At 42.2% G+C, this 22,883-nt stretch overlaps 1 protein-coding gene across 2 annotated transcripts in view; it reads left to right on the top strand.

Moving 5' to 3' along the window:
* The window catches only part of IFRD2 (interferon related developmental regulator 2), a 26,517-nt gene extending 4,766 nt beyond the window's left edge, over nt 1-21,751 (top strand). The window contains exons 1-12 of one of the 2 annotated variants that reach the window (XM_015817366.1): nt 4,057-4,107; nt 5,550-5,666; nt 6,602-6,686; nt 11,270-11,394; nt 12,936-13,093; nt 13,312-13,362; nt 15,838-16,019; nt 16,285-16,390; nt 18,573-18,710; nt 19,578-19,706; nt 20,020-20,115; nt 21,022-21,751. In XM_015817366.1, coding sequence (XP_015672852.1) covers nt 4,086-4,107; nt 5,550-5,666; nt 6,602-6,686; nt 11,270-11,394; nt 12,936-13,093; nt 13,312-13,362; nt 15,838-16,019; nt 16,285-16,390; nt 18,573-18,710; nt 19,578-19,706; nt 20,020-20,115; nt 21,022-21,102 — 1,290 coding nt within the window. In that variant the 5' untranslated portion in view covers nt 4,057-4,085 and the 3' untranslated portion in view covers nt 21,103-21,751. Of the gene's footprint in view, nt 1-4,056; nt 4,108-5,549; nt 5,667-6,601; nt 6,687-11,269; nt 11,395-12,935; nt 13,094-13,311; nt 13,363-15,837; nt 16,020-16,284; nt 16,391-18,572; nt 18,711-19,577; nt 19,707-20,019; nt 20,116-21,021 lie in introns of those variants that run through there. The other variant, XM_015817365.1, reaches the window with a different exon arrangement.
* The last annotated feature ends 1,132 nt before the right edge of the window (nt 21,752-22,883 follow it).

Genomic DNA, 22,883 nt, shown 5'->3' with positions numbered 1-22,883 from the left:
TATAATAAAACCAAGAATATACAATATTTTCTTGTTTCAAATCCACTAAAGATTTAATTTGCCAATCTTGTCCTACCAAACTAAGTAATTCCTTATAGGAAATTTTATCCAAGTTAACTCCTCTAGATACCCCCTCTATCACCTGTCCTGGAATCGCCCAAATGGGAATTTTATAATTTAATCTATAATAATATTTCTTTCAAACTCTTAATAGAGCACTTCTTAAAATATGAGCTTTAAAAACTTGGTCTACTTTCTTATCATAAATTAAATATGCATGCCAACCAAATAATAAATCCCATCCCTCAAGGGAAAGTATATTTCTATTTGTTAAGTTAAGCCAATCACTAATCACTGTTAAAGCCACCGCATCATAATACAATTTTAAATTTGGCGCCTTAAGTCCTCCTCTTTCCCATGCATCTTGTATAATCTTGAACTTAACTCTTGGCTTCTTGCCTGCCCATATAAACTTATTAATCCCCTTTTGCCAGTCCTCCAAATTAGCATCTTTTTTCAAAATAGGTATCATTTGAAACAAAAAAAGAAACTTTGGAAGAATATTCGTTTTTACTGCTGAGATTCTCCCCAGCAGAGATAATTGTAATTTTTTCCAATCATTTAAATCCTTTTGCACTTTTACCCATAATGTCCCATAATTATTTTTATACAACTTAACATTAGAAGCTGTAATGTAAACTCCCAAATATTTTACCTTTTTCACTATTTCAAAACCTGTCAACTTAACTAAGATATCTTTATCCCTCATAGACATATTTTTCGGTAATATTTTAGTCTTATTACTATTTACCTTAAAACCAGAAACTTTCCCATATTGTGCAATAATTTCTACCAAGTCAATTACCGAATCTGTTGGCTGGGTTAATGTCAACACCAAGTCATCAGCAAAAGCTCTTAACCTATAGTCATTCTTATTCACCTTTATTCCCTTTATTGTAGATGACTCACGAATTTTAATTAATAAAATCTCCATTGTTAAAACAAATAACAACGGGGATAATAGACATCCCTGCCTTGTTCCTTTTCCAATTTTAAATGCCTCTGTTAACCCCCCATTAACTATGACCTGTGCTGATTGTTGTTGATAAATAGCCTTAAGAGCAGACAAAAATTTTTCCCCAAAATTCATTTTCTCTATAACTCGTAACAAAAACCCCCAGTCTAATTGATCAAATGCTTTTTCAGCATCCAAAAATATAAAAGCTGCGGGGATTTGATTATTCTTATCCAAATACTCAATTAAATTAATAATTTGTCTTACATTATACTTCATATATCTTCCAGTTATAAATCCAGATTGATCACTATGAATGTCTAGTAATCTTTATCTCCCCTGATTTCAGCCTTGAGAATCATAGCAGAGACCACTACAGCAGTGAAGATGCTGTAATGCCAGTGAAATGATTCTCAATCAGTAGACAAATTTTTCAATTCCCTACCTAAAAGGTCTTCATGAAGACACTGGGGGAGAACCAAATACATGCTAAAACCACGGTCTATGGGGGATCCACCTTGAAGTGGAATACTGATGTAGGTTTCAGTGAGGGTCATTCTAATATGCATTAGACTTAGACAGCCACTGATCCCCACCCCCAGTGGGACAAAACCTGACTTTCCACCGACTGCAAATTTAGGATGCTGGTTTCTTTTGGCATGTGTTGGCAGGCTATTTGCAAGTACTCACATTAAATACAGCTTCAATTGCACATGTGCATCCGTTCTTGCTCTTTGTCTGAGTTAGAAATGCCAGGTCACCTCTTGGTGACTGACAGCCCCCTCTGGTATAGCATGGTGACTCCAGCTTCCCTTTGTCCCAAGGTGGCACCAAACAGCCCTGTTTGCTTTGGGGCCCACCTGTGTGCTCAGTCACATCTGGCTTTTGCCACTGGTCAGCTTTCTGGTGTGTCAGCTGGAAAGCTAGAGACCAGTAACCCTTTAATGGCACTCCCTTGATGCTGACTTCTATTTATGGAGAGGAGTCTTTTGGTGTCCCAGCTACACTGTTGCTAGGAATAGGAGTTAAATTACATTTCCTGTTCCCAGTCCTCTAGTCTTTTGAATGCTTTGGGGGCTTCTCTGCTACTTAATCACACTGAAAAATGGAATTTGTGTTGTCTTATCCTGAACTTGTTTGTAGGCTGTGTTCATCTTTGCCGTTTAGTAGAATAGCCTCTGTCCCTCCCAATATATAAAAAAGAAACTCCACATTTAAATATTTTAATCAAAAGCTATTGTTACACATGTAACAATATTCTCAGTTTTGGGAGCATTTGATCATTGGTCTTCCTTTCTGTGCTTGCTTATGAAGCAGAATGTTGAACCTAAGTATGCTTGTCCTTCACAGTTCATATCCTTTGTTATTATGATATAGAGTGATAATATCTTAATTATCACAGGCTAATCACCACTAGTGTGATGGGCCTTGTGTAGCTTGATTTATCCTGGTCTAACAAGGGAAAACTAGCTTGCTAGCACTGAGAGTTGGCTGCCTCCAGCCTTACTTCTCCATCAGGCTATCTAAGGTGAAGTACTCTTTCAAATACAGTAGCCAAGCAGACTGGAGATGCATCAGAGCACATTTCTTGGAACATGGATGCTATAGCGGAGATAGAAGTAAGTCTTCATCCTGGTTCATCCAAGCCAGGGATAAATAAGCAACATGGCGACTGCTTTGGGAAGAAGGTTACAATTTATTGCAGAAGCAGAAAGATGGTTCTTCAGGAAAGAGCAGAGGAGAGAAGAAAAAAGCTGAGCACATGGGCAGTCAGTTTTTATACCCTCTCTAGCCATGTTTGGAATAGTTTCCTGTTCCTGTGGCATGAACCTTGAGGCTATTTCTGAGTGCTTTTCTAGGCCTTGATATCTGTGGTTTAATCCTATTATCATATCCTGCTTCCCAGGTGATGGGGCTAATGACTCCTAGAGTTTAGGTGGGGTATGCAGATTTTCTCTTTATCTTCTTGATTGCTCTGGCTTCAACTTTCTGATGGTTTTACATCTGCATTTGTATGGGGCTAGCTCTTGCTTGGGGGCAGGGACTTGGGGACAAAGTTGGTTTCTGCTTTTTAAAATACTTTTGAGGAAATATATTTTTCTCCCCTTTTTAATATTTCCTTCTCTGGGGCTCTGACTTCCCACAGCGGTGATAGAGACAAACAACTAATATTAAAATACCTTTGCCATTTTTTTAAAAAGAAATAATGCACCACGAGGTTAACTGCCCCTGGCTTAAAGCTAAGTCACACATTCCTGATGCTGCACCTGGTTCAAGTGCCCTGCGTATGCTTCTCTTTAATAACCTGTAATAAGTATGCTATGAGCAGGTGCTGTCCTTACTTCAGAAATTGGCTGTTGAGATCTTACCTCACTCACTTAGCTTCCCAAGAGGCCAGCTGAGGTGATACATTTTCTCAGGCAGCTTAAGCACGTTGAAGTCGTTTTAGTCTACATTTCTGCCGGCTTCAGTTTCAGAAGGAATTGATAGAAGCTACTGCAGCAGGCAGGCCTGGCTTTTTGACCTGGGCGCCCAAATGATGGAGATTCTACAGCCATAAAAGGATGGCTTCATAGAAATTACGTAGGTATCACCCCAAATCCAGAGGCTAACCTAGACATTATCTGTAGCTGGTCCTTAAGTATAAAAGCATTAGGAGCTTTCTTCTCTGTTAAGCCTACTATTTGCTTACTGGGACTATCTTTGAAAGGCTAGTGTTTTGTTCCTGCTTTGTTATTGTTTTTAGCAGTTATCCATGGTAGTCCGCTTAGAAAATATTTACCACATAGCTCAGATTCTGAACAAAATGATTTGTCATCACAAATTTACCTCATGAGGGCTTTTATAGGTATTGAGCAAAGCCTGGTCCCTTAAAGTCAGAGAGAGATGATTATTTCTCCCTGTTTCTTCCTTATTTTTGCACTTAGTGCTAATTATCTCTTAGTCCAGACCTTCAGTATTTATCAGTAGAGTCTGCCAAAGCTGATAGGGCTAACTTTATTCAAAGGCCACTAACAGGCTTATTGCTGTCCACTTGTAACAGAGCTATCTGACAATGTAAAGAGATGGGATGGCTTTTCTTCTGACTTTAGGTAAGTAGAAAAAAAAAACAATTCTCTCTGCCACCATTGCCTTTTTTAACCTTTTCTGGTTATAGTTTTTTTTACACCAGAATGACTGTAGGTTGATTGATTATTAAATGTTCTGCCTTATGTTAACCTTTGGGACAAATATTTTATAAGGTCTATTATAGCTTGGAAGGGGATATTATGGGATAATATTGAAAGAGATACATTATTTGGGTAAATGTACTTTTAAAAAGTTCAAAGCATAGGTTCTGCATCCTGATCTAGATCTTAAATACTTATGGTTTCAGAACTAGCCTTGGTAGCCCATATTCTGACTTTTAATTTTGCTTGTAGTATCATTGACAGTAGGTTTTATAGTTTATTCTTTTGTGTGTGCATGAAGCGGGTAGCTGTTTTTATTGTCCCAAGGCTTGGAGTGCCTAGATTGATAATTTGTCTATGTTGTATTTTTGTGTATTCTAAGGTACAGTAATTGCTATTTCTTGATTTAGTTCTAAAGCAGTGGTTCTCAGCCTGTGGGTCGGGACCCCATTTGGGGTCGATCGACCATTTCATGGGGGTCGCCAAGCAAGGCTGTCCGCCATTTTTTTTGTTCGCCATTTTTTTCCCCTTTTCCAGTGGGTGCCTTACCTCCCTTGGGCTGGGCCAGCTGGTGGTCGGCCTACTCCGTCTCTGCTGCTTGTCAGCTATGCCTCGGCCGGCGCAGGGGGCGGAACCACGCATGCGTGGCGCTCCCGGGCAGGGAAAGTCCTCGACTTACGATCGGTTGGGTAGTCCTCGACTTACAACCGGTTTAGTCCTTGACTTACGACCGGTTTAGTCCTCGACTTACGACCGGTTGGGGTCGTGGCATTAAAAAAGTTGAGAACCACTGTTCTAAAGCATAATATAATTATTAATGTTATTGACGAAAAGAAGAGATGCATTGTAGATAAGAATGGTAAGAGTAGAAAGGAAACATAAAGCCTGATAGACCTGACAGGCTGTGTACTTCAACCTTCATCAGTCTCCCTTTCAATATGATGGGCACCTTGAGGAATGTTGCTTTATTAAGAATGTATGTATCCAAATAGCTACGTTATTTCTGAATTGAGTCATTCCATCCCAAAGGATTTTTCAGGTACAAATATATGTTGCAATAGTAATCTTTTAGTTATCTTTTATCAGGTTAGTGAGTTCTCCTATGAAATAGTGAAAAGAATATTACTACTCTCTTGATTTTTTTTAGATTTATGATCAGGGATGGTAATGTTTGTGGTGGCATAGTGACCAGCCTGTTGTGATTATATGTACATCATGACAAATTATTTCTTGGCAAATTGTCTTTCCCCTGGAGTACAGATAATGCACTTCACACTCTTCAAATACAACATTGGCTAGACAAATTCTAAATCCAATGTAGGTGATCAGGAAGCAATTGTGATCTTCTTTATGTCTTCCTTTAGGTGCTCGTAGCAACCCCAAGATGGAGTCTCCAGCAAGTGATGATGAAGCAGCTAGTGAAGTGCTCAGTCATTACAGCAGTGCCAGTGAAAGTGCCAGTATAGCTGAGGAAGTGACTGGTGAGTGGGGGCAAAAAATGGTTCTCAAAAACCCGATTGATCTGTATACTAAAAAAAACCATAGACCAGACTTTTCTAATCTGGTATATAGAGATATACAGTATTGGCTTGCAAATGCTGAATTCTCAATAAAGTTCCGTAATGAAAAAACTTTGGTTATATAAATATCTATTTAATCTACAATCCCAACACAATGTATTTTTTGCTATTGGCAGCTTCTGCTTATTTTGTTATTATGTTTTGGGGTTCTCTAGACCAGACATGTCAAACTCGCGACATCACGTGACGTCGCGCGACGTATCGTAACTGTTTTGCCAATGGGGTGGGCGCAGCTTCCACGTGACGCATCCGGCCCGCGGGCTGGCAGTTTTAACACCCCTGCTCTAGACAGTGAGTTTTATTAAAATCTACCACTTTTGAAAAAAACACATTACTAAAATAAATAATTACTAAAATATTATCACAAAACAGAATAATTCAGAAAGATGATAAAAAGAAAACCTAGTATGTAGCAGTGATAAAGGTAATGTTGGAATTAAAAATCAGGGCTCTAAAAATGCCTTACACTAGCAACAAGCTGATGGCCTGAATGGCTTTCAGCTGAATGGTTAAAAAATTGTAAGCATTTTTATGCTAGTATTACAACCTCAGCCATTACTAATTTCATCTGAGCTAATTCTTTTAAAACTAGAGCACTGCTAGAACAATGGGTACTTCAAGAACTGCCAAACGCCTATTGAACAAATGTGTGGAACAAAAAGCTTGTTGAACTGCTAGGATAAAGAATCTTTTTTGCAGTTCTGCCAGTACCGTTCAGACCTGATTCCTAACCCTTGTCCTCCTTGTTCTAGGAGTGTAGGAAATCCAGGTCCTAAGTCTGGCTGGTCTGATATAGCTTTGATCTTTTTCTTTTCTTCTCCTGCTGCTTTTCTCAGGAGGGGAAGCAGTAGATGAACAAGCACAACAAGAGGAAATGGAAGATAAATTAAAAGAATGCATCGACAATGTGATGGACAAAAGGTGAGATAGATGTACTCTTGGGTGCCCAAAACTAGTATTTAATTTTGAAGCCAAAACTTTATAAACTTTGTCCAAAATGTCCAAGCTATTGTATTTTGAAATGAACTTGCTAATCCTTGATGTAAGTAGACATGCACATTACCGGTGACATGTATTATTTTCCAATAGCCTTTTCATCATTTTATTTGATGTTGTTGCACCACTATAGCCAGTTTAATGATGGCTCCACCTTCTGCTCCATCTTGGAGAATGAGGCAGACCGAGCAGCTGGTGGATTGATAAGGTGACATCTGAATTTGACACATCAGTTCTTCTTCCACAGGTTCCTACACCTTCTGCCTGGAGTTCATAACTGGTGGAAAATAAAATTGGACAGAGCAACATCAATCACACATTTTATCAGAAACAAGTGGGCAACTCTGCCCACGATTTGCTTGTACATTTGGAAATTTGAGCTGTGGCATGGATTTTAATTTTGTTTAGCACAAACTGGTTTGGGGCAGGGTCTAAATTGAGAAGAAGTGTCTTGACTGTGTGGAACTCTGTGTTTCTTGAAAGTCAGAAGTAACATCAGGCTGCATGCTAAGAACAATTCTCCTTGCAATAAGGTGGATGCACAGAAGAAATAATAGTGGGAACACTTCTTAAACGGAGAATTGAATATATTTTTCAGCCCGTTTACTTACTCATGGGAGATATTAAATTCTGTGCATTTGTTTTTCCTTTAGGAAATTCTATTGTCATTTCCAGCTTTGAGGTTTTTTTTTAGTAGTTTCGCCTTTGGCAAATATCTGAAATTAAGGCTTGTTCCAATAGAAGAAAATATATGTAACTCAGGATTAAACTATGGGGTCCTTGGTGCTCTCAGAGCTTGGTTGTTTGCTTGCAGATGTTTTATTATCTGATTAGGTGACATCATCAGTGCTGGTAAGTGTGGTGTTTGTTCCCTTTTTCTATACAATAGTTTACTCAGTTCTTTTCATAACACATGGACCTACTTTGATATGGAAAACTCATAGACAGAATCAACCATAGTTTCAACTGGGAAACTGAAAATCCTAGACCAAACCAAATCACAAAAGACAAAGGAATTCCTTGAAGCCTGGCATTCAGACTGATCAGCCATTAATAAATAAATGGAGCTAAACCATGTTTGCACATCCTTCAAATGAGATAATAAAAAAAATCTGAGAAGGAAACAAAAATAACCAGAACATATCCTCTCTAGCAACCAACATCCAGATAAGTAAAGATTGATTCTAGGCAACCAAGCAGAACACAGTACCCTAATTGAGGAAATACCTAGGAGAAAATCATATCTCCTCCAACACTGGGAGGACAAACTGCTGAATTTAAACAGGGAGCAAACCCCATACTCACTAGCACTGAGGATGTTACTTAGTCAAGTAATGAAACATCTGCAAGCAAACAGCCGAGCTCAAAGAGCACCAAGAACGCCACATTAAAACTTGGATCCTTCTTGGAGTGATAGTCAGTTATATCCTTTCTGATTCTTCCCTTGATTTTCAGTCCCTTTGACCCAGGGGTAGGCAACCTCGGCTCTTTTATGACTTATGGACTTCAACTCCCAGAATTCCTGAGTCAGCTATGCTTTGGTCCATCCCATCCAAGAACTAGTCCTCCCCTTTCCATCCACAGACAATGGGCAGTATTCATTCAGGGGGTGCTGCTCTCCTACCTCCCTTGTGGGTTTTTCCCCCCATTAAATACACAGGGTGGAGGGCAAGGTGTAGAATTAATTATGAAGCTTCACTCAAGTTTGCTTGCACCTCCCACTTGTGTGTAATTTATTTTGCTTACATAAGACCCTGAACTTGGAGATCTGACTTCCCTATTAGCACATAGGAAACTGGAAGTTTTGCCAAAATCATTACCACGTTGGCCAAGTTTGGCTTGATGCAGATCCATTGAAAAGGTTTGGCAAAAGTTCACTGACCCCTTGGCGCAGTGATCTGCATTGCACAAATTACTGCTGCCCTTAATGGCCAAGCTTCTCAGTTATGCAGAACAATAACTGGACAATAACTTCCCACTTCCCCTCCTCCTTTTAACAAAAAAAAATCATAATCCTCTATATCAGTGTTTCTCAACCTTGACAATTTTAAGGCATGTGGACTTCAACTCCCAGAATTCCACAGCCAGCAATGCTGGCTGTGGAATTCTGGGAGTTGAAGTCCACATGCCTTAAAATTGTCAAGGTTGAGAAACACTGCTCTATATGCTAATAGCTTTCAGTGATTCTTTTTCATTCCCTCTCTTCTCTTGAAGCTTAAATAAAGAATGTTGGAGGAAATCATTATATCTTCACACTTTGGATCCTGGGGTTTGCCAACTGTGCATTTGGATTGCATTTTGCTTCCAGAAATATCAGTCTACACAGTTTCTGGAATAATAGAATTATAGAATAAAGAATTACAGGTAGTCCTCAAGTTACAATGAGAATTGGGGCTGGGATTGCCTTTGCTGAGCGATGTGGCTATTATAGCATGACATTACGTGATCATATTGCATTATAACCAATCCCAGTTGCTGTTATAATCCCAAGACACACTGGTTGTAAATGGGTATCCCAGGTAAGAAGGGGGGGGAGGTAGGGGAAGGCCGGGTGAAGGCCAATGCAGGCCACACATGTGTTGGGGAAGGATTTGAGAAGCTTAATGCAGGCTATGAGCCAGGGAATGGATGGCACATTGGGACACGAAGGTAGGAAGGTCAAGAGGACTTAGCATAGCAGCCTTGCAACCTTCCTGGATGGCTTTCCCATTGACTTTGCTTCTAGGAAGCTGGCAAGGAAGGTTACAAGTGATGATCACATGACCACAGGATGCTGCAACCATTATAAGTGTGAGCTGGTTGCTAAATGCCCAAATCCCAGCCACATGATTGTGGAAGTCTTGCTACAGCCAGAACCAGCCATAAGCACCACTTATTCAGTGTTGTTGCAACTTCTAACAGTCGCTGAACAAGTGGTCTACCTGTACATATGCAACATGATATATGTATGAAGCGAACGTGTGATCATGTGCACATGTCTTTGAACCTGCATTGGTCTTCCCACCTCTCCTTTGCCAAAAATTAGATATTAAGGAATGCATAATGTAGTGGTTACCTCATAAAGACTCCATCAAATTGAACTTGTCTTCTGGTGACTACATATCCATGTAGTTTTCTTCTCTACAATATAGCACTGATTTTATCATTGCCTTCTCACTTTTTTCTCTTTTTTAAAACTTTCTAATCTAGCCCTGAGATCTCCTAATCATTTCCTATCCAAATACTAACCAGTTTCTACCTTGCTTAGGTGAGAAGGTTGCTTAAATATTGCTAAATACTGAACTCAGATGCTATCACTAGATTTAGGATTTTTTTTTCTTTGAAACCTTTTAGAAGGATAGTCTTAAGACTCCTGTCTGCTATTAAGCAAGACTTTTTGTCAGCAGCAAGAAAAAATTAACGTGATATTCTGCTCAGGATTTATCTTATAATGTAGTAAGAAGAATTAGTGTATTCTACAAGACTATTGTGAGAGTAAAATAAGGGTAGAGAAGAGCAGATGCATTGCATTGAGATTCTGAAGGATAACCAGGCTATACGTACAATGAAATAAACCCTTTCATGCACACCTTGCTGACTGGCTTCTAGTAAATACATTTTTTGCCATTTATATAGGGATTTTGCTCTCATCACCATGTCTAGTCACCCAGACAAAAGAGGCAAGTAGGTTCTTTCCTAAGGATTAGAGGCAGGTAACTGGCATTGGTCTATCATGTCTTCTCTCTATCCTTTACTTTATAACTTAAGAGAAATACTCCAATATAAAATTTGGATGAACAATATATGGGGGTGGAATGGGGTTGAAAAATTGCACTGAAGATACAAACAGAAATTCAATCTGGACCCTAATATAAAATGTATTAAAGAAAGTAGGAAAAAAGAGAAGTGCTGGGAAGCAGTGAACAGTGCAGAGTTAGGCTAATTTATCAAAGCCTATATAGTACCGTGGTAGCGATCCTGGCCACCTAGTATTATGTTAAGCTTAAATAGGTAGACTTACTCAAGTCTTTTTACTCCATACTGCTACATGTGCTGGTTATAGGGAATTGGGGGGGGGGGGGAAGCTACAAAGAGCAAAGAGGAGTTTGCTAGTTTTTGCTGATTTTTTAATTTAGGGCATTCTCTATTGTTGACTGCTCATTGTGGTACAACAAATCAAGCCGGAAAACAATACCTAAATCCAGAGCTCATCTTGGGAAACTAAAAATGGGCAATCTTTATGGTTGCTGGTCTTGTGCATATAAAAGGAATTCTGACTGCAGCCTGATTGGCAGCGAGCCGTTGGGCAAATGTGTCTGAGCATACCCAGAATTTTTTAAGTTGGCAAATTTTGCCCAGTGGTGCTTTTTGAGAAATCTCGGGTTAAATAATTCATTATATCTGAGTGTGATGCATCACTGGCATTCATGGGGATTGAGAGGGAGGACGTTTCAGGCGTGGTTTTGTGCCGTCTCTCATTTTTTTTCTCTCCTTCTCCCCCTCCCCTCCACTTTTTTTTGCCATTCCAGTGCCAAGACCCGGCAGGTTGCCCTGGAGAGCCTGCGGCTAGCATTCTCCTCCAAGACGCTCTTTGACTTCCTGTTGGAACGCAGGCTTACCGTCACGGATTCCTTAGAGAAGTGCCTGAAGAAAGGTGAGCTTCCCAAGATTTTGGCCTTTGGGACTTGAATCACCGCAGTCAAAAGACTTCAGATGCTTTTGTTTAGTGGCAGAATTAAGCATCTGCTTCGCTTTCTCCCACCGAAATCACTTGGGCTTTGAAATAGTGTTAATTGGTGGCTTTGCTAGTTCTTCAGTGTGGCACTTTTTAACTTGTACCTTACTGTAACTCAGCGGTTCTCAACCTGTGGGTCGGGACCCCATTTGGGGTCGATCGACCATTTCACGGGGGTCGCCAAGCAAGGCTGTCCGCCATTTTTTTTTGTCCGCCATTTTTTTTCCCCCTTTCCGGCGGGTGCCTTACCTCCCTTGGGCTGGGCCAGCTGGTGGTCGGCCTGCTCCGTCTCTGCCGCTTGCCAGCTACGCCTCGGCCGGTGCAGGGGGCGGAACCACGCATGCGCGGCACTCCCGGGTAGGGAAAGTCCTCGACTTACGACCGGTTGGGTAGTCCTCGACTTACGACCGGTTTAGTCCTCGACTTGTGACTGGTTTAGTCCTCGACTTACGACCGGTTGGGGGTCGCGGCATTAAAAAGGTTGAGAACCACTGCTGTAACTGGACACTTTGACTAATAAAATGCTTAGCGTATCAAATGTGACCTCACCAATCGTTGCAAAGATCTTGTAAGATAAGTTGGTTTCTGAAGCTGTGAGGGGTGGGAGGTGAGGAAGATGAGGCTGACGTGTGCACCAGTGAAATGTTCAGCAAGAGCCTCCTGTCTTTTGCACATTCGTTCTCTCAAGTGCCCCTGCTTACTCCGCTACCACTTGGGAGGTGGTATCCTTTGGGGGAAGGCTCAGTTTAGCTTTATAATAGCCATGTAAGCAGACAGATATAATTGCCATTATCAAACTGAAAACAGAAGTTAATAATAACAGAGCAGTGGCAAGTCACGCTTTTAACTGCTGAAGAAATCTCTAAGAGGGGAATGAGGCATCTTTAGAAGCAAAAACTATCTTACGAAAATCATAAAACTGCTTTTCTTCCATCGGTGCTGAATTAGTACAGAGGTGTGTAGGATCTCTTGTGTTTGATGACCAAGGAATACAACACATTTCCCATATGAATGTTTGGATTCATTTACATCAGACATGCATGTATCTGTGGCCTTGGTTTAACTTTTGACGTTCCCTTTATGTCCTGCAAGTCACTCATTGTCTTAAAATAAAATAAAAAGATTTGACTGTAGGCCTATACCAGGGGTAGGCAACCTTGGCTCTTTTATGACTCGTGGACTTCAACTCCCAGAATTCCTGAGCCAGCCATGCTGAGGGGAAAGGGAGAGGTTTCCAAGCTCAGCCATGCTGGCTCAGGAATTCTGGGAGTTGAAGTCCACGAGTCATAAAAGAGCCAAGGTTGCCTACCCCTGGCCTATGCGGAAAGGAGACCACATTGTGTGTCCTGTGCCCCCACTACATCCAGTCTCCTTTTGCTCCCAGTGTCTGTGATGTTGTCTGCTTTTTCCTTTTCTGGTGTGGAGCCTCCGAATTGTTCTGTATCTATTCCCCCTGCCAGGTAAAGGGGAGGAGCAGGCCCTTGCTGCTACCGTTCTTACACTACTGTGCCTTCAGATGGGCTCAGGGCCAGAAGGGGAGGAGGTCTTCCGCAGCCTGAAGCCGCTCCTCATCACCATCCTGACTGACCCCTCGGCCAGCCCTCTTGCTCGGCAGAGTGTGAGTATTGTCTCTTCCTCTGGTTTGCAGCAAAGGGTGATGCATCAGAGGGCCTGCGGGTGGGAGATGCATCAGAATCCTTGCTCTGAATGATTTTACCTTTTCCTTCCTTCCTTCCTTCCTTCCTTCCTTCCTTCCTTCCTTCCTTCCTTCCTTCCTTCCTTCCTTCCTTCCTTCCTTCCTTCCTTCCTTCTCTTGTTTTGTCTCCCCACTGACAGTGCGCAACTGCTCTTGGGATGTGCTGCTATATTGCTGCTGCGGATATGGAGGTATGCCAGGGTTTGGGCTCACTGGCTGGAATTAGCAGAGTGTTCGCCTGATAGCTCTCTTGCGCTGCAGCTGGGGAAGACTGCTTTAACTGGAAAGCTGTAGCATTGACAATCTTACCTAGTCTGGCAAACAACTAAGCTCAGAGAGCGCTACAAAGCTCTAAGTGGCAGACTTTCCCTTGCGGCTGTCTGCATTTTATTTATTTATTTATTTATTAAATTTATATACCGCCCTATCTCCCTTGCGGGACTCAGGGCGGTGAACAGGCGATACTAAAAACCACGATAATAAATAGTTTGTTTTAAAATCGAATTAAATAACAGGCCTCTCCTTGTCAGTTGCATTATATGAACGTGATGGAGTTGTTCTTCGTCCAGGGGTGTCTCCGAAAAAAAAGAATGTTCCGACTCTTTTCATTAACAGCAGAACTCTTAAGGGGGTTCTCGAGAAGGATGCGTTTCATTTTCTGTTAACTCCTGTCAAATTTCTGGAATAGAATGGGAAATGGTCCACGCAGTAAGCATCATTTTTACGAAGAATTTTAGTCTGAGCTCTAAGAAGAATGTCGATATTTTTTTAAATTTATTAAATGCTTATGCTGCCCCTCTCCCTATTCAAATGACTTATTATACTATATTAGAAGGTTTGTATATATTCGTTTATTGGTTCCTTTTTTTATCCTGCCTTTATGGAGCAACTCTTTAGGATAGATTAGATCGATTGCCTGATGAAATTCACAGGACGATGTGAATCAGCTCTTCCTCATTCTAGTCGGACATGTTGTCTACCTATTCATTGTGTACCTGGAGTTTCAAGATGTAGGAGACCACTGTTTTCACCTCTTGAACCCCAGGGCTGTCTGGGAAAATGAAAGTTGAGGTCCACCACATCCGATAGGCGCTAGATTGAGGAAGTGTGTGTGTCCATTATACCACATGGACTATTTGGAATGGCATAGTGGTTGGGATTTAAAATGAGCTTGTTGAATCCCTGTCCCTAAATTTTTGCCAAGTATAAATTAGCTGTTGGACTATTCTAAGGGAAGGCAGACTTCTGTTGTATCATTGAATCACTGAAGTCCAACATCTTGCTAAACTCTGGCAGGTAATCCAGAGATCTGCAGTCATTCCCAACCTACCTTATAACTCAACTATATCTCAGTTGGAAACCTTTTCAAAGGATACTCATTGATGGGGGATAAAATTATTAATCTTGGATGTGAGTCAGTCTTGTGACATGTCACCGAAAGCCGCATATCTATGTCTGCTATTTGGTAGCTCACCTTATGAAGGGAAGCAGACTTTACTTAGTTCTCTTGTTCTTTTTTTGTTTCCTCTTTTTTTTTTACTTCTTGTTTTTAGTCTTTCCTATTTCAGATAGCGCTGCTTAACAATTGCCACGCACACACTAGTTGTGTAAAACCAAACTTTTAAAATGCACATATCCAAATGCCGGGAGGTGCAAAAATCTAGCAAAGGAAAAATATGAAGCACTTATTGTTAGCAATGAAGGAGAATTATTTGTAGCTCAGCGTCGAAATGAGGGGTCCTTGGTGCTCTCTGAGCTTGCTTGTTTTCTTGCAGACATTTCATTACCCTAACCAGGTAACATCATCAGTTACCAAAGAATCCCTAAGACCGCCCCCAGCCACACAGACAGGCAAGGTACCAGAATACAAACTGACAGCAAAGAGCACTCCTTACTAGCACTGATGATGTTACCTAGTTTGGGTAATGAAACGTCTGCAAGAAAAAAAAGCTCAGAGAGCATCAAGGACCCCTCACTTATTGTTAGAATAAAAGAAAAGCAGAGAGCGAGCTTCCAATCTGCTGAGCTTTAGTGCTAACAGTTTCTAAAATGCAGTCAGCCAAACTTCTTTGTACTGAACGTGTTCAGCAGTAGGAGTTAGCCTGAGTTAAAACTATTCCTCTACCTAACCTTTCAAGTTGAGGCAAAAAAGCTGCTTTGAGAAAATTAGCTGTAGAACTAAGGGCTGTATTTCCCACCCCTCCGTTCCTTCTCATAGTATTCCCCTAGCCCAAGGGTAGGCAACTTTGGCTCTTTTATGACTCGTGGACTTCAACTCCCAGAATTCCTGAGCCAGCCATGCTGAGGGGAAAGGGAGAGGTTTCTATGCTTAGCCATGCTGGCTCAGGAATTCTGGGAGTTGAAGTCTACGAGTCATAAAAGAGCCAAGGTTGACTACCCCTGCCCTAGCCCATAGGGTGCTTTAGTTCGAGAGCAAAAATGGGAAAGGTTCCTATAGGACAGCTTTGACTAAACCTATATGAGTAACTCTAGCAAGTGAACCATGCTTGAAGCACAGCAGAATTAGATCTAGAACAGTCAAGGGCCTACAGGTCAATAGTCGTCAGGATCGGAAAGCCATCACACCCTGACCCCTAAAACAGTAACTAGAACTTGTTTAGGTTATTGCGTGAGAAGTGACTGGTTGTTCTCCTTTTTTTTTTCAGGACCTGGTATCCTGTCTGGTCTGCCTGGAAGGTATCTTTGGCACTTCATGCAGCAAGGATGCCAGTTTGGCACCCTCCCACCACAGTCCTCTGATCCAGATCTTGCATTGCAATGCACTTCAGTCTTGGTCGCTACTCCTCACCATCTGTCCAGGCACCCAGATTAAGAAGATCCTGGATGAGTGAGTTGATTGATCTTATCAGGCAATATTTCTTCTAAGATGGAGGAAAGCCTTCTTCATTCTAATTGACACATAGAAACCAGGATTTAGTGCTTCGCTGTAGGGAATCCATAGTTAGTTTTGCCTAGATCTTTTAGATGTAGAGAACAGGATGGTTGTTGCAAAAAAAGATAAAGCAGCAACCTCTTTGCAAAATAGCTGGATGATTATGATGTTTCTCCCCTTCATTGTTTTGTTAGTTACCCTTAACTATCTTCTTCCACAGACATTTACCTAAACTGCCTCTGATGCTCTCCAGTGATAATGTCAACCTGCGGATTGTGGCAGGTGAAACAATTGCACTTCTATTTGAACTGGCCCGAGACATAGAGGTATGAAATTACTCTTCTGAGTCTTTCAGCTATACCTGCACACATGCACAAAGACATATAATACTGTATTGAGCATTTTCCACTCAAGATGCCTTATAAGTCCATTGTGTTTAGAATAACGAAGTATTAAGTATTAGTGGATAGGGAGCAATTATGGGAGGGGCCCATTACCTTCTCAAGCACATCTTGTTGCCCATTCTGGGCTTCCCAGTTACGTGTCCTAACTTCAGCAAGGAAACCAATAGCCACGCAGTAGGCAGGCAGGTGTGGTGCATGCAACCATGTGCAAGATTTTGGAATCACTAGGGGCCAAACACATGCAGGGAATGAGTGAAGTAGCAAGAGGGAGGCAAGGGAGAGACACAAGGAGAACTTGAGTGCAGGACGTTTGAAGGGTGTATTTGTGGGTGAGGCTTGAGGGGGTGTTTATTGCTGGGCCCACACCAGGAGAGTGTTGTTAAAAGTAGCAATGGCAGAGAAACAAGGAAGAGGCACAGTGGAAGCAGATGGGGCATGAAAACAGGAGTGGAATTAGGAAGGGGAAGCAAAGAGCGTGTGTGTACTCAATAGGCTCATCAGGGTCTAAGGAGGAGGTGCAAAGCTAGGTCAAACCACTCGTAATCCCCAAACATATAATGTCTTGAAAATGATGAGAGAAAAGCCACAGACTTGGTCAGGAACATGCCAAAGTTGAGAACGGAGGAGACAGGAATGAGGAAGCATGGAACCAGACCATGAGGCTATATGCCAAAGTTGCGTCTAGCAACAAAAGGAAGTTTCTATGTGGTTTAAATCCTCTTCCCATTACGATGCACAGACTAAAGTTTTTCCTGCTCAGCAGTTGCTGACAACGAGACACTTGGCTTGCTTGAAGAGTTGATCAGTTTACCACTTACTCATGAGGTGCTTTGGTTCTGCAGAGCAGAGGGTCTGCAAAACAAGGGGGTCACATTGCACTCAACTTGGCTGGAAGGCTTTGGTGTTAATAGAGGAAGAGCTGGCCGCTGATGAATCTGCAGGCCCAGCACCCAGCAGGGCCTAATCTACCTACTCTTGAAATCTGGCCCTTGGACCATGATCCCCAGGATGGCTAGCAGAAGTACTGTGGCCCTTGTGCTCATTTTAGTGGCTTGGATGATGAATGTAGATAACTCATAACTTTGGAATTAATATCATTTTGCTCTAACTTACTTAAGCAGAATGATCCCTGGCCAAAGCTGGAGCTTAAACTGCTCACTATTGAATAAAAAGAACCCTCACTCCATATTTGTAAGTCTGTATTCCCATTAACAGCCTGGGTCAAATCAATAGATACCATTTCCTTTTTGTAACCAAGTGTCGGCCTGATCACTTTGTTTGCACAGGAGATCCTAAGAGCCAGAAGCGAGGCTGGTAATTCTTTATTTTTACCTGATCTTAGAGTGAGGCCCCATCCCCTCCCGCATTGCTGAAATCTTATGAACAAGCCAAAAGTCATGAGATTTCAGTTATCTCACTTCAAGAGGTATGAGATTTTGTGCAAGATGAATAATCTCCCCAGATGTTGGATATGTTTAAGCACATAGTATTAATACCTATTTTAGGGTAGATATAGGTGGTATTTGGGGAAAGCGACAACCAACCCAGCACCCACTGTAGGCTTCTCATTTTTATAGGGAAGAGTAAGATAATAACATTTGAAAGAGATTGACTTATTCCTTGCTTCCCATGCAAGATGGGCTGCCTTTTGCTTAGACTGTGCCCTCTAGAGCAGTGGTTCTCAACCTTTTTAATGCCGCGACCCCCAACCGGTCGTAAGTTGAGGACTAAACCGGTCGTAAGTCGAGGACTAAACCGGTCGTAAGTCGAGGACTAAACCGGTCGTAAGTCGAGGACTACCCAACCGGTCATAAGTCGAGGACTTTCCCTGCCCGGAAGTGCCGCGCATGCGTGGTTCCGCCCTCTGCGCCGGCCGAGGCGTAGCTGGCAAGCGGCAGAGACGGAGCAGGCCGACCACCAGCTGGCCCAGCCCAAGGGAGGTAAGGCACCCGCCGGAAAAGGGGAAAAAAATGGCGGACAGCCTTGCTTGGCGACCCCCTTGAAATGGTCGATCGACCCCAAATGGGGTCGCGACCCATAGGTTGAGAACCGCTGCTCTAGAGTTAACCTTTAGGTTTAAGATCTGTCTTCATTTTGGCCCCAGGAGGACTTCTTTTATGAGGATACTGATCTGCTGTGCACCAAACTAAAAGCCTTGGCCACCGACAGCAACAAGTATCGGGCCAAAACAGACCGACGCAAGCAACGCTCCATCTTCCGCGATGTCCTGCATTATATTGAGGTGCTTCTTCCTATCCTTAACGGGCACTACAAAAGCTGTGCTAGCTGGAATTTTGGAGGTTGGATGGGAAACGTGGTTTGGGAGGCCCCCTTCCGTTAAGCAGGGCTTACGGCTGTTTGTTTTTCAAAAGATCCTCGGGCACTTTTATTTCAGATCCTTACGCTCTCATAATCCCGCACGTCAGAAGCATTCAAGTGGAGGCTAGAGAATCATCTATCAGGAGTGAGGCCTCCATTTGCAGCGAGGCGGAGACCTAATGACTTCAGTGTCTCTTCCAGCTGTAGTCCAGATGGTGACTGTTCACTTTTGAGGAACAGATACTTTGTGCATGTTGGGAGAAATTCCCTCCTTTTTCATGTTACCTCAATGTTCCACGGCTGAATTTTAGTATGGAAAATAGATTCCAGTGTCTACCTTAAAATCCTATTTGTCCTGGAAAGGAGGGACATCTGTTAAGAGATTTCCTCCCTTCCCATCCAGAGCTGAGGAAAGGTATTGGTGCTTGCACAGCTTCTTGCAATAAAAGAAGCAAAATACAATCACAAAACAGCTTTTTATGATAATACCTATCCCAAGTAGATGGCTGTACTATCCTGTTTATAGGGTATTATCATAAAGCTGTTTTGTGACTGTTCAGAGCCCTCTGTTGGCAGTGCCTTGGTAAGCTCTTGTATAGCTTTTTAAAAAATCCTATAATCTTAAGTGGGTTTGTCCCTGCACTCAGCATCCAAGAAGCCTCAGGGCATTTCCAGGCATTTGAGGAGGTAACAAGAGTCCGAGGGTCACCCTTCAGTAGTGAGGTTGGGGGGAGGGGAGTTAATGAAAGCTCTTATTTTGGAATCCCCAAGAACATTTCTTCTTCTCCAGAATGGGGAGTGCCATGAGGAGACCATCAAGTTTGGACTGGAGTGCATGTATGTGGACAGCTGGGCAAGGAGAAGAACATACAATGCCTTCAAAGAGGCTCTTGGTTCTGGGGTCAGACACCACCTGCAGGTAAGCAGATGTGGAATGTGTGTGGTTTTGCTGAGAGATAGTAGCTTGGGACAGTTTTGGGTAATTATGGGAAGCCAATCAAGATGGTAAGCATTGATCCATATAATCATCAGGAACTAATCTTGACTCAGTGATGTCTAATTATTGCTGCTCGGTTTAAATATGGGTAGTGAAGCAGACGTAAGATTTCAGCAGTGGACCACCAGAGTGTGATGTAAAAGTGATCTTCAGCTCCAGGGATCTCCTTATGTTAGCAGTCTCTCCTGGTATATCACCTAATGGCCTTCCTTTCTCTCTGCACTTCTCACCCCAGAACAATGAGTTGTTACGGGACACATTTGAGCTGGGACCGCCACTAGTCCTGGATGCAGCCACTGTTAAAGCCAGTAAGATCTCACGCTTTGAGAAGGTAGGCCATCAATGCTGTTGATATTTCTAGAGGTTTCTCCTTTAATTTGTTCAGGCTCTGTGTGGTTTTTCTCTGATATCAGGGAACTAAAAAGCCTGCCTCCAAGGGAAAGATGGTAGTGTAAAATAAAGACTTCTCATTTCAAGCAATGCACAGGCTACATTTAAAAACCAGGCATTGGGAGTAAAATGGAGACGGAACTGTTGCCTTTGTGCCTTGCTTCTGAACGTTCCAGAAGCTTCTAGTCCTCTGGAATCGCTTCACGCCAGGATTTGGATCATTCAGTCCTCTTGCCCTTTTGTAAGATTTGGCAATTCTGACTGTTCCCTTGCGCTTTAGGACAGAGTTTGTCTTTAGGGGCACATAGTAGTATTTTGATTGGTGTCCTCAGCTGCCAACTGGTTTTGAGTGTCTTGATATGCCTTTTTTATGATTGTTTTTAATTTGTTTGTAAGCCCCCACCACGCATCACTAGGCGTCATGTAACCAGTTGAAGAAATAAATGAAATTGTTTGATCTAAATGTTTTTGTGCTGCTCTCTCAGGGTTACTCTGTCCTTACTATTACAGAACTTCCTGTTCTTTCTCTGGTTCAGAATTATGTTAATAATGGGGGATATCCTGCAAGATGTAAAGCAGGGGTAGTCAACCTTGGCTTTTTTATGACTCGTGGACTTCAACTCCCAGAATTCCTGAGCCAGCTATGCTGGCTCAGGAATTCTGGGAGTTGAAGTCCACGAGTCATAAAAGAGCCAAGGTTGACTACCCCTGATGTAAAGGGTTCAGTGTCACTACAGCAACAGAAATTATTTTGGGCCTGGTAGACTTAGACCATGATTTGCGACCTCTAAGTGTTGTTTTCTGAGCTAGTTGTGACCTATGTCTCTTCTCCCTCTGGCTGCCCCAGCACCTGTATAACTCTGCTGCCTTCAAAGCCCGAACGAAAGCAAGGAGCCGTGTTCGAGATAAGCGAGCTGACGTCCTCTGAGGGCCTGTTTCCTTCTCCTCTTCCTGCCTTCCATAGAAGCCAATGAACTACGACAGACCTGGACCACTGTGAACCTTGCAAGTGTGGAGAGATCCTGAGGCAGAAGCCCCCACGTGGCCTCGACCCATTGAAAAATTGGGCTTGGGCCCTGTCCCCCTCAGCAACAACAACCCCCCCACTTTCTTCGGGGGCTTTTATATATGTACAGAATAATATTTAAATGTCTTGGATGTTTGAATTATGGTGGGATGACAATGGGCAGGCGCCATTTTTATTTTTTTAACCAAAAATTTAAGCGAGGTTAGGTGGTAGGGAGATTCTTCTCTCACCCCTGCTGCTTTTTTTAAGCCAGTAATTTTTTAACCCCTTTTCCCCCTATCTCCATTACTGAATGTATTAATCAAAGACTGAATCTTCTCCCTTTGCCTCCTGCAGTTGTGAATTTTCCCAGTGAGGACTTTGGTGCAGAAGGTGGTTTTATGATAAGGTTATCAACAGCAGCCTCCAAAATGGAGGCTGCAGAAGGATTGGTTTGAGGTTGGGTGCCTTGGGATTTTCCCCTCTGGTGTTGAAGGTATTTTTGCTGTGAGGAGGATGAAATGTACTTTAGAGATCAGTGTAGATGATTAAAAGTTAGGCTTGATAGCACATGAAGAAGTTATACCTCTTCTCTATTGACACAGTTGGTTAACATTGTTGGCCAAATTATTATATCCTATTTATCACCCCTTGTCATTTTCTTCCTGCTCTTTGGGAGTCAGCTTTGTTCCTCACTTATTTATTTATTCTTAATGGGAAACTGCTCTATTTCGATGACAAAAGGAGAAGTCAAAAAAAGCTGGGCCTCAGGCTGAAAAGAGTCCTTTCCTTGTGTTTGGGTTTTTTGGTAGGCCTGAGCATTCCTCTTTTCTCCACACAAGGCGAATCGACCCTGTTGTGAGGAAGTTCTCTGGTTTGTGGTTAAAAAAAAAAAAAGCAGCAGGCCTTTGACACCACAATTGATTTAGCTTTGTCTTTATTATTCATTTTGGAGTGGGAGTGGGAAACAATCCATAATGCTGTGGCAGTGGTGCTTCACCTTGTGACTATTTCATTTTTGGCTAACTCAGGGGTAGTCAACCTTGGCTCTTTTATGACTCGTGGACTTCAACTCCCAGAATTCCTGAGCCAGCATGGCTGGCTCAGGAATTCTGGGAGTTGAAGTCCACGAGTCATAAAAGAGCCAAGGTTTGACTTCCCCTGAGCTAACTTGTCACTTTGATTTTTGCCATTGAACACAATGTTCAAATATGAGGCTAGGCAACCTTTTTGAGTCAGGGGTACATTTGTAATTTTGAGTGTCTGAAGTGCATACTAAAAAAAATGGTGACCCTAGGACAGGGGTGTCAAATTGCCAGCCCACTGGTCGGTTGCATCATATGGAGGCTGCATCCACCCCAGCTCTGGCAATACAAAAAAAGTATTGATACATCGCAACACGTCACGTGACGCGGTGAGTTTGACATCTGAACCCTAGGACATTAGTCTGTTTACAAAATGGCTGCATTGGTTAACATGATCGGTCTCCCAAACTTATTTCCTCAAAAGTGAACCTTCTGTCCTCCCCAAAATGTTTTCTCTGACACCCCAGTGGATCATTGTGTAGTTCACAAGTTTTCCTATAAATAAACATGGTGCTAGAACTTTGTTCAACGGCATCCCACTTTCTATTTAATTTTTAAAATATGCATTTAAATGACATAAAATGGAACAGGAAATTTTATGAGTGCTGAAGGGGATGT

Source organism: Protobothrops mucrosquamatus, unplaced genomic scaffold (assembly GCF_001527695.2).
Source record: "Protobothrops mucrosquamatus isolate PMUCROS unplaced genomic scaffold, P.Mucros_1.0 scaffold579, whole genome shotgun sequence".
Taxonomy (NCBI): Eukaryota; Metazoa; Chordata; class Lepidosauria; order Squamata; family Viperidae; genus Protobothrops; species Protobothrops mucrosquamatus.
This window is presented reverse-complemented; position numbering and strand designations above follow the sequence as displayed.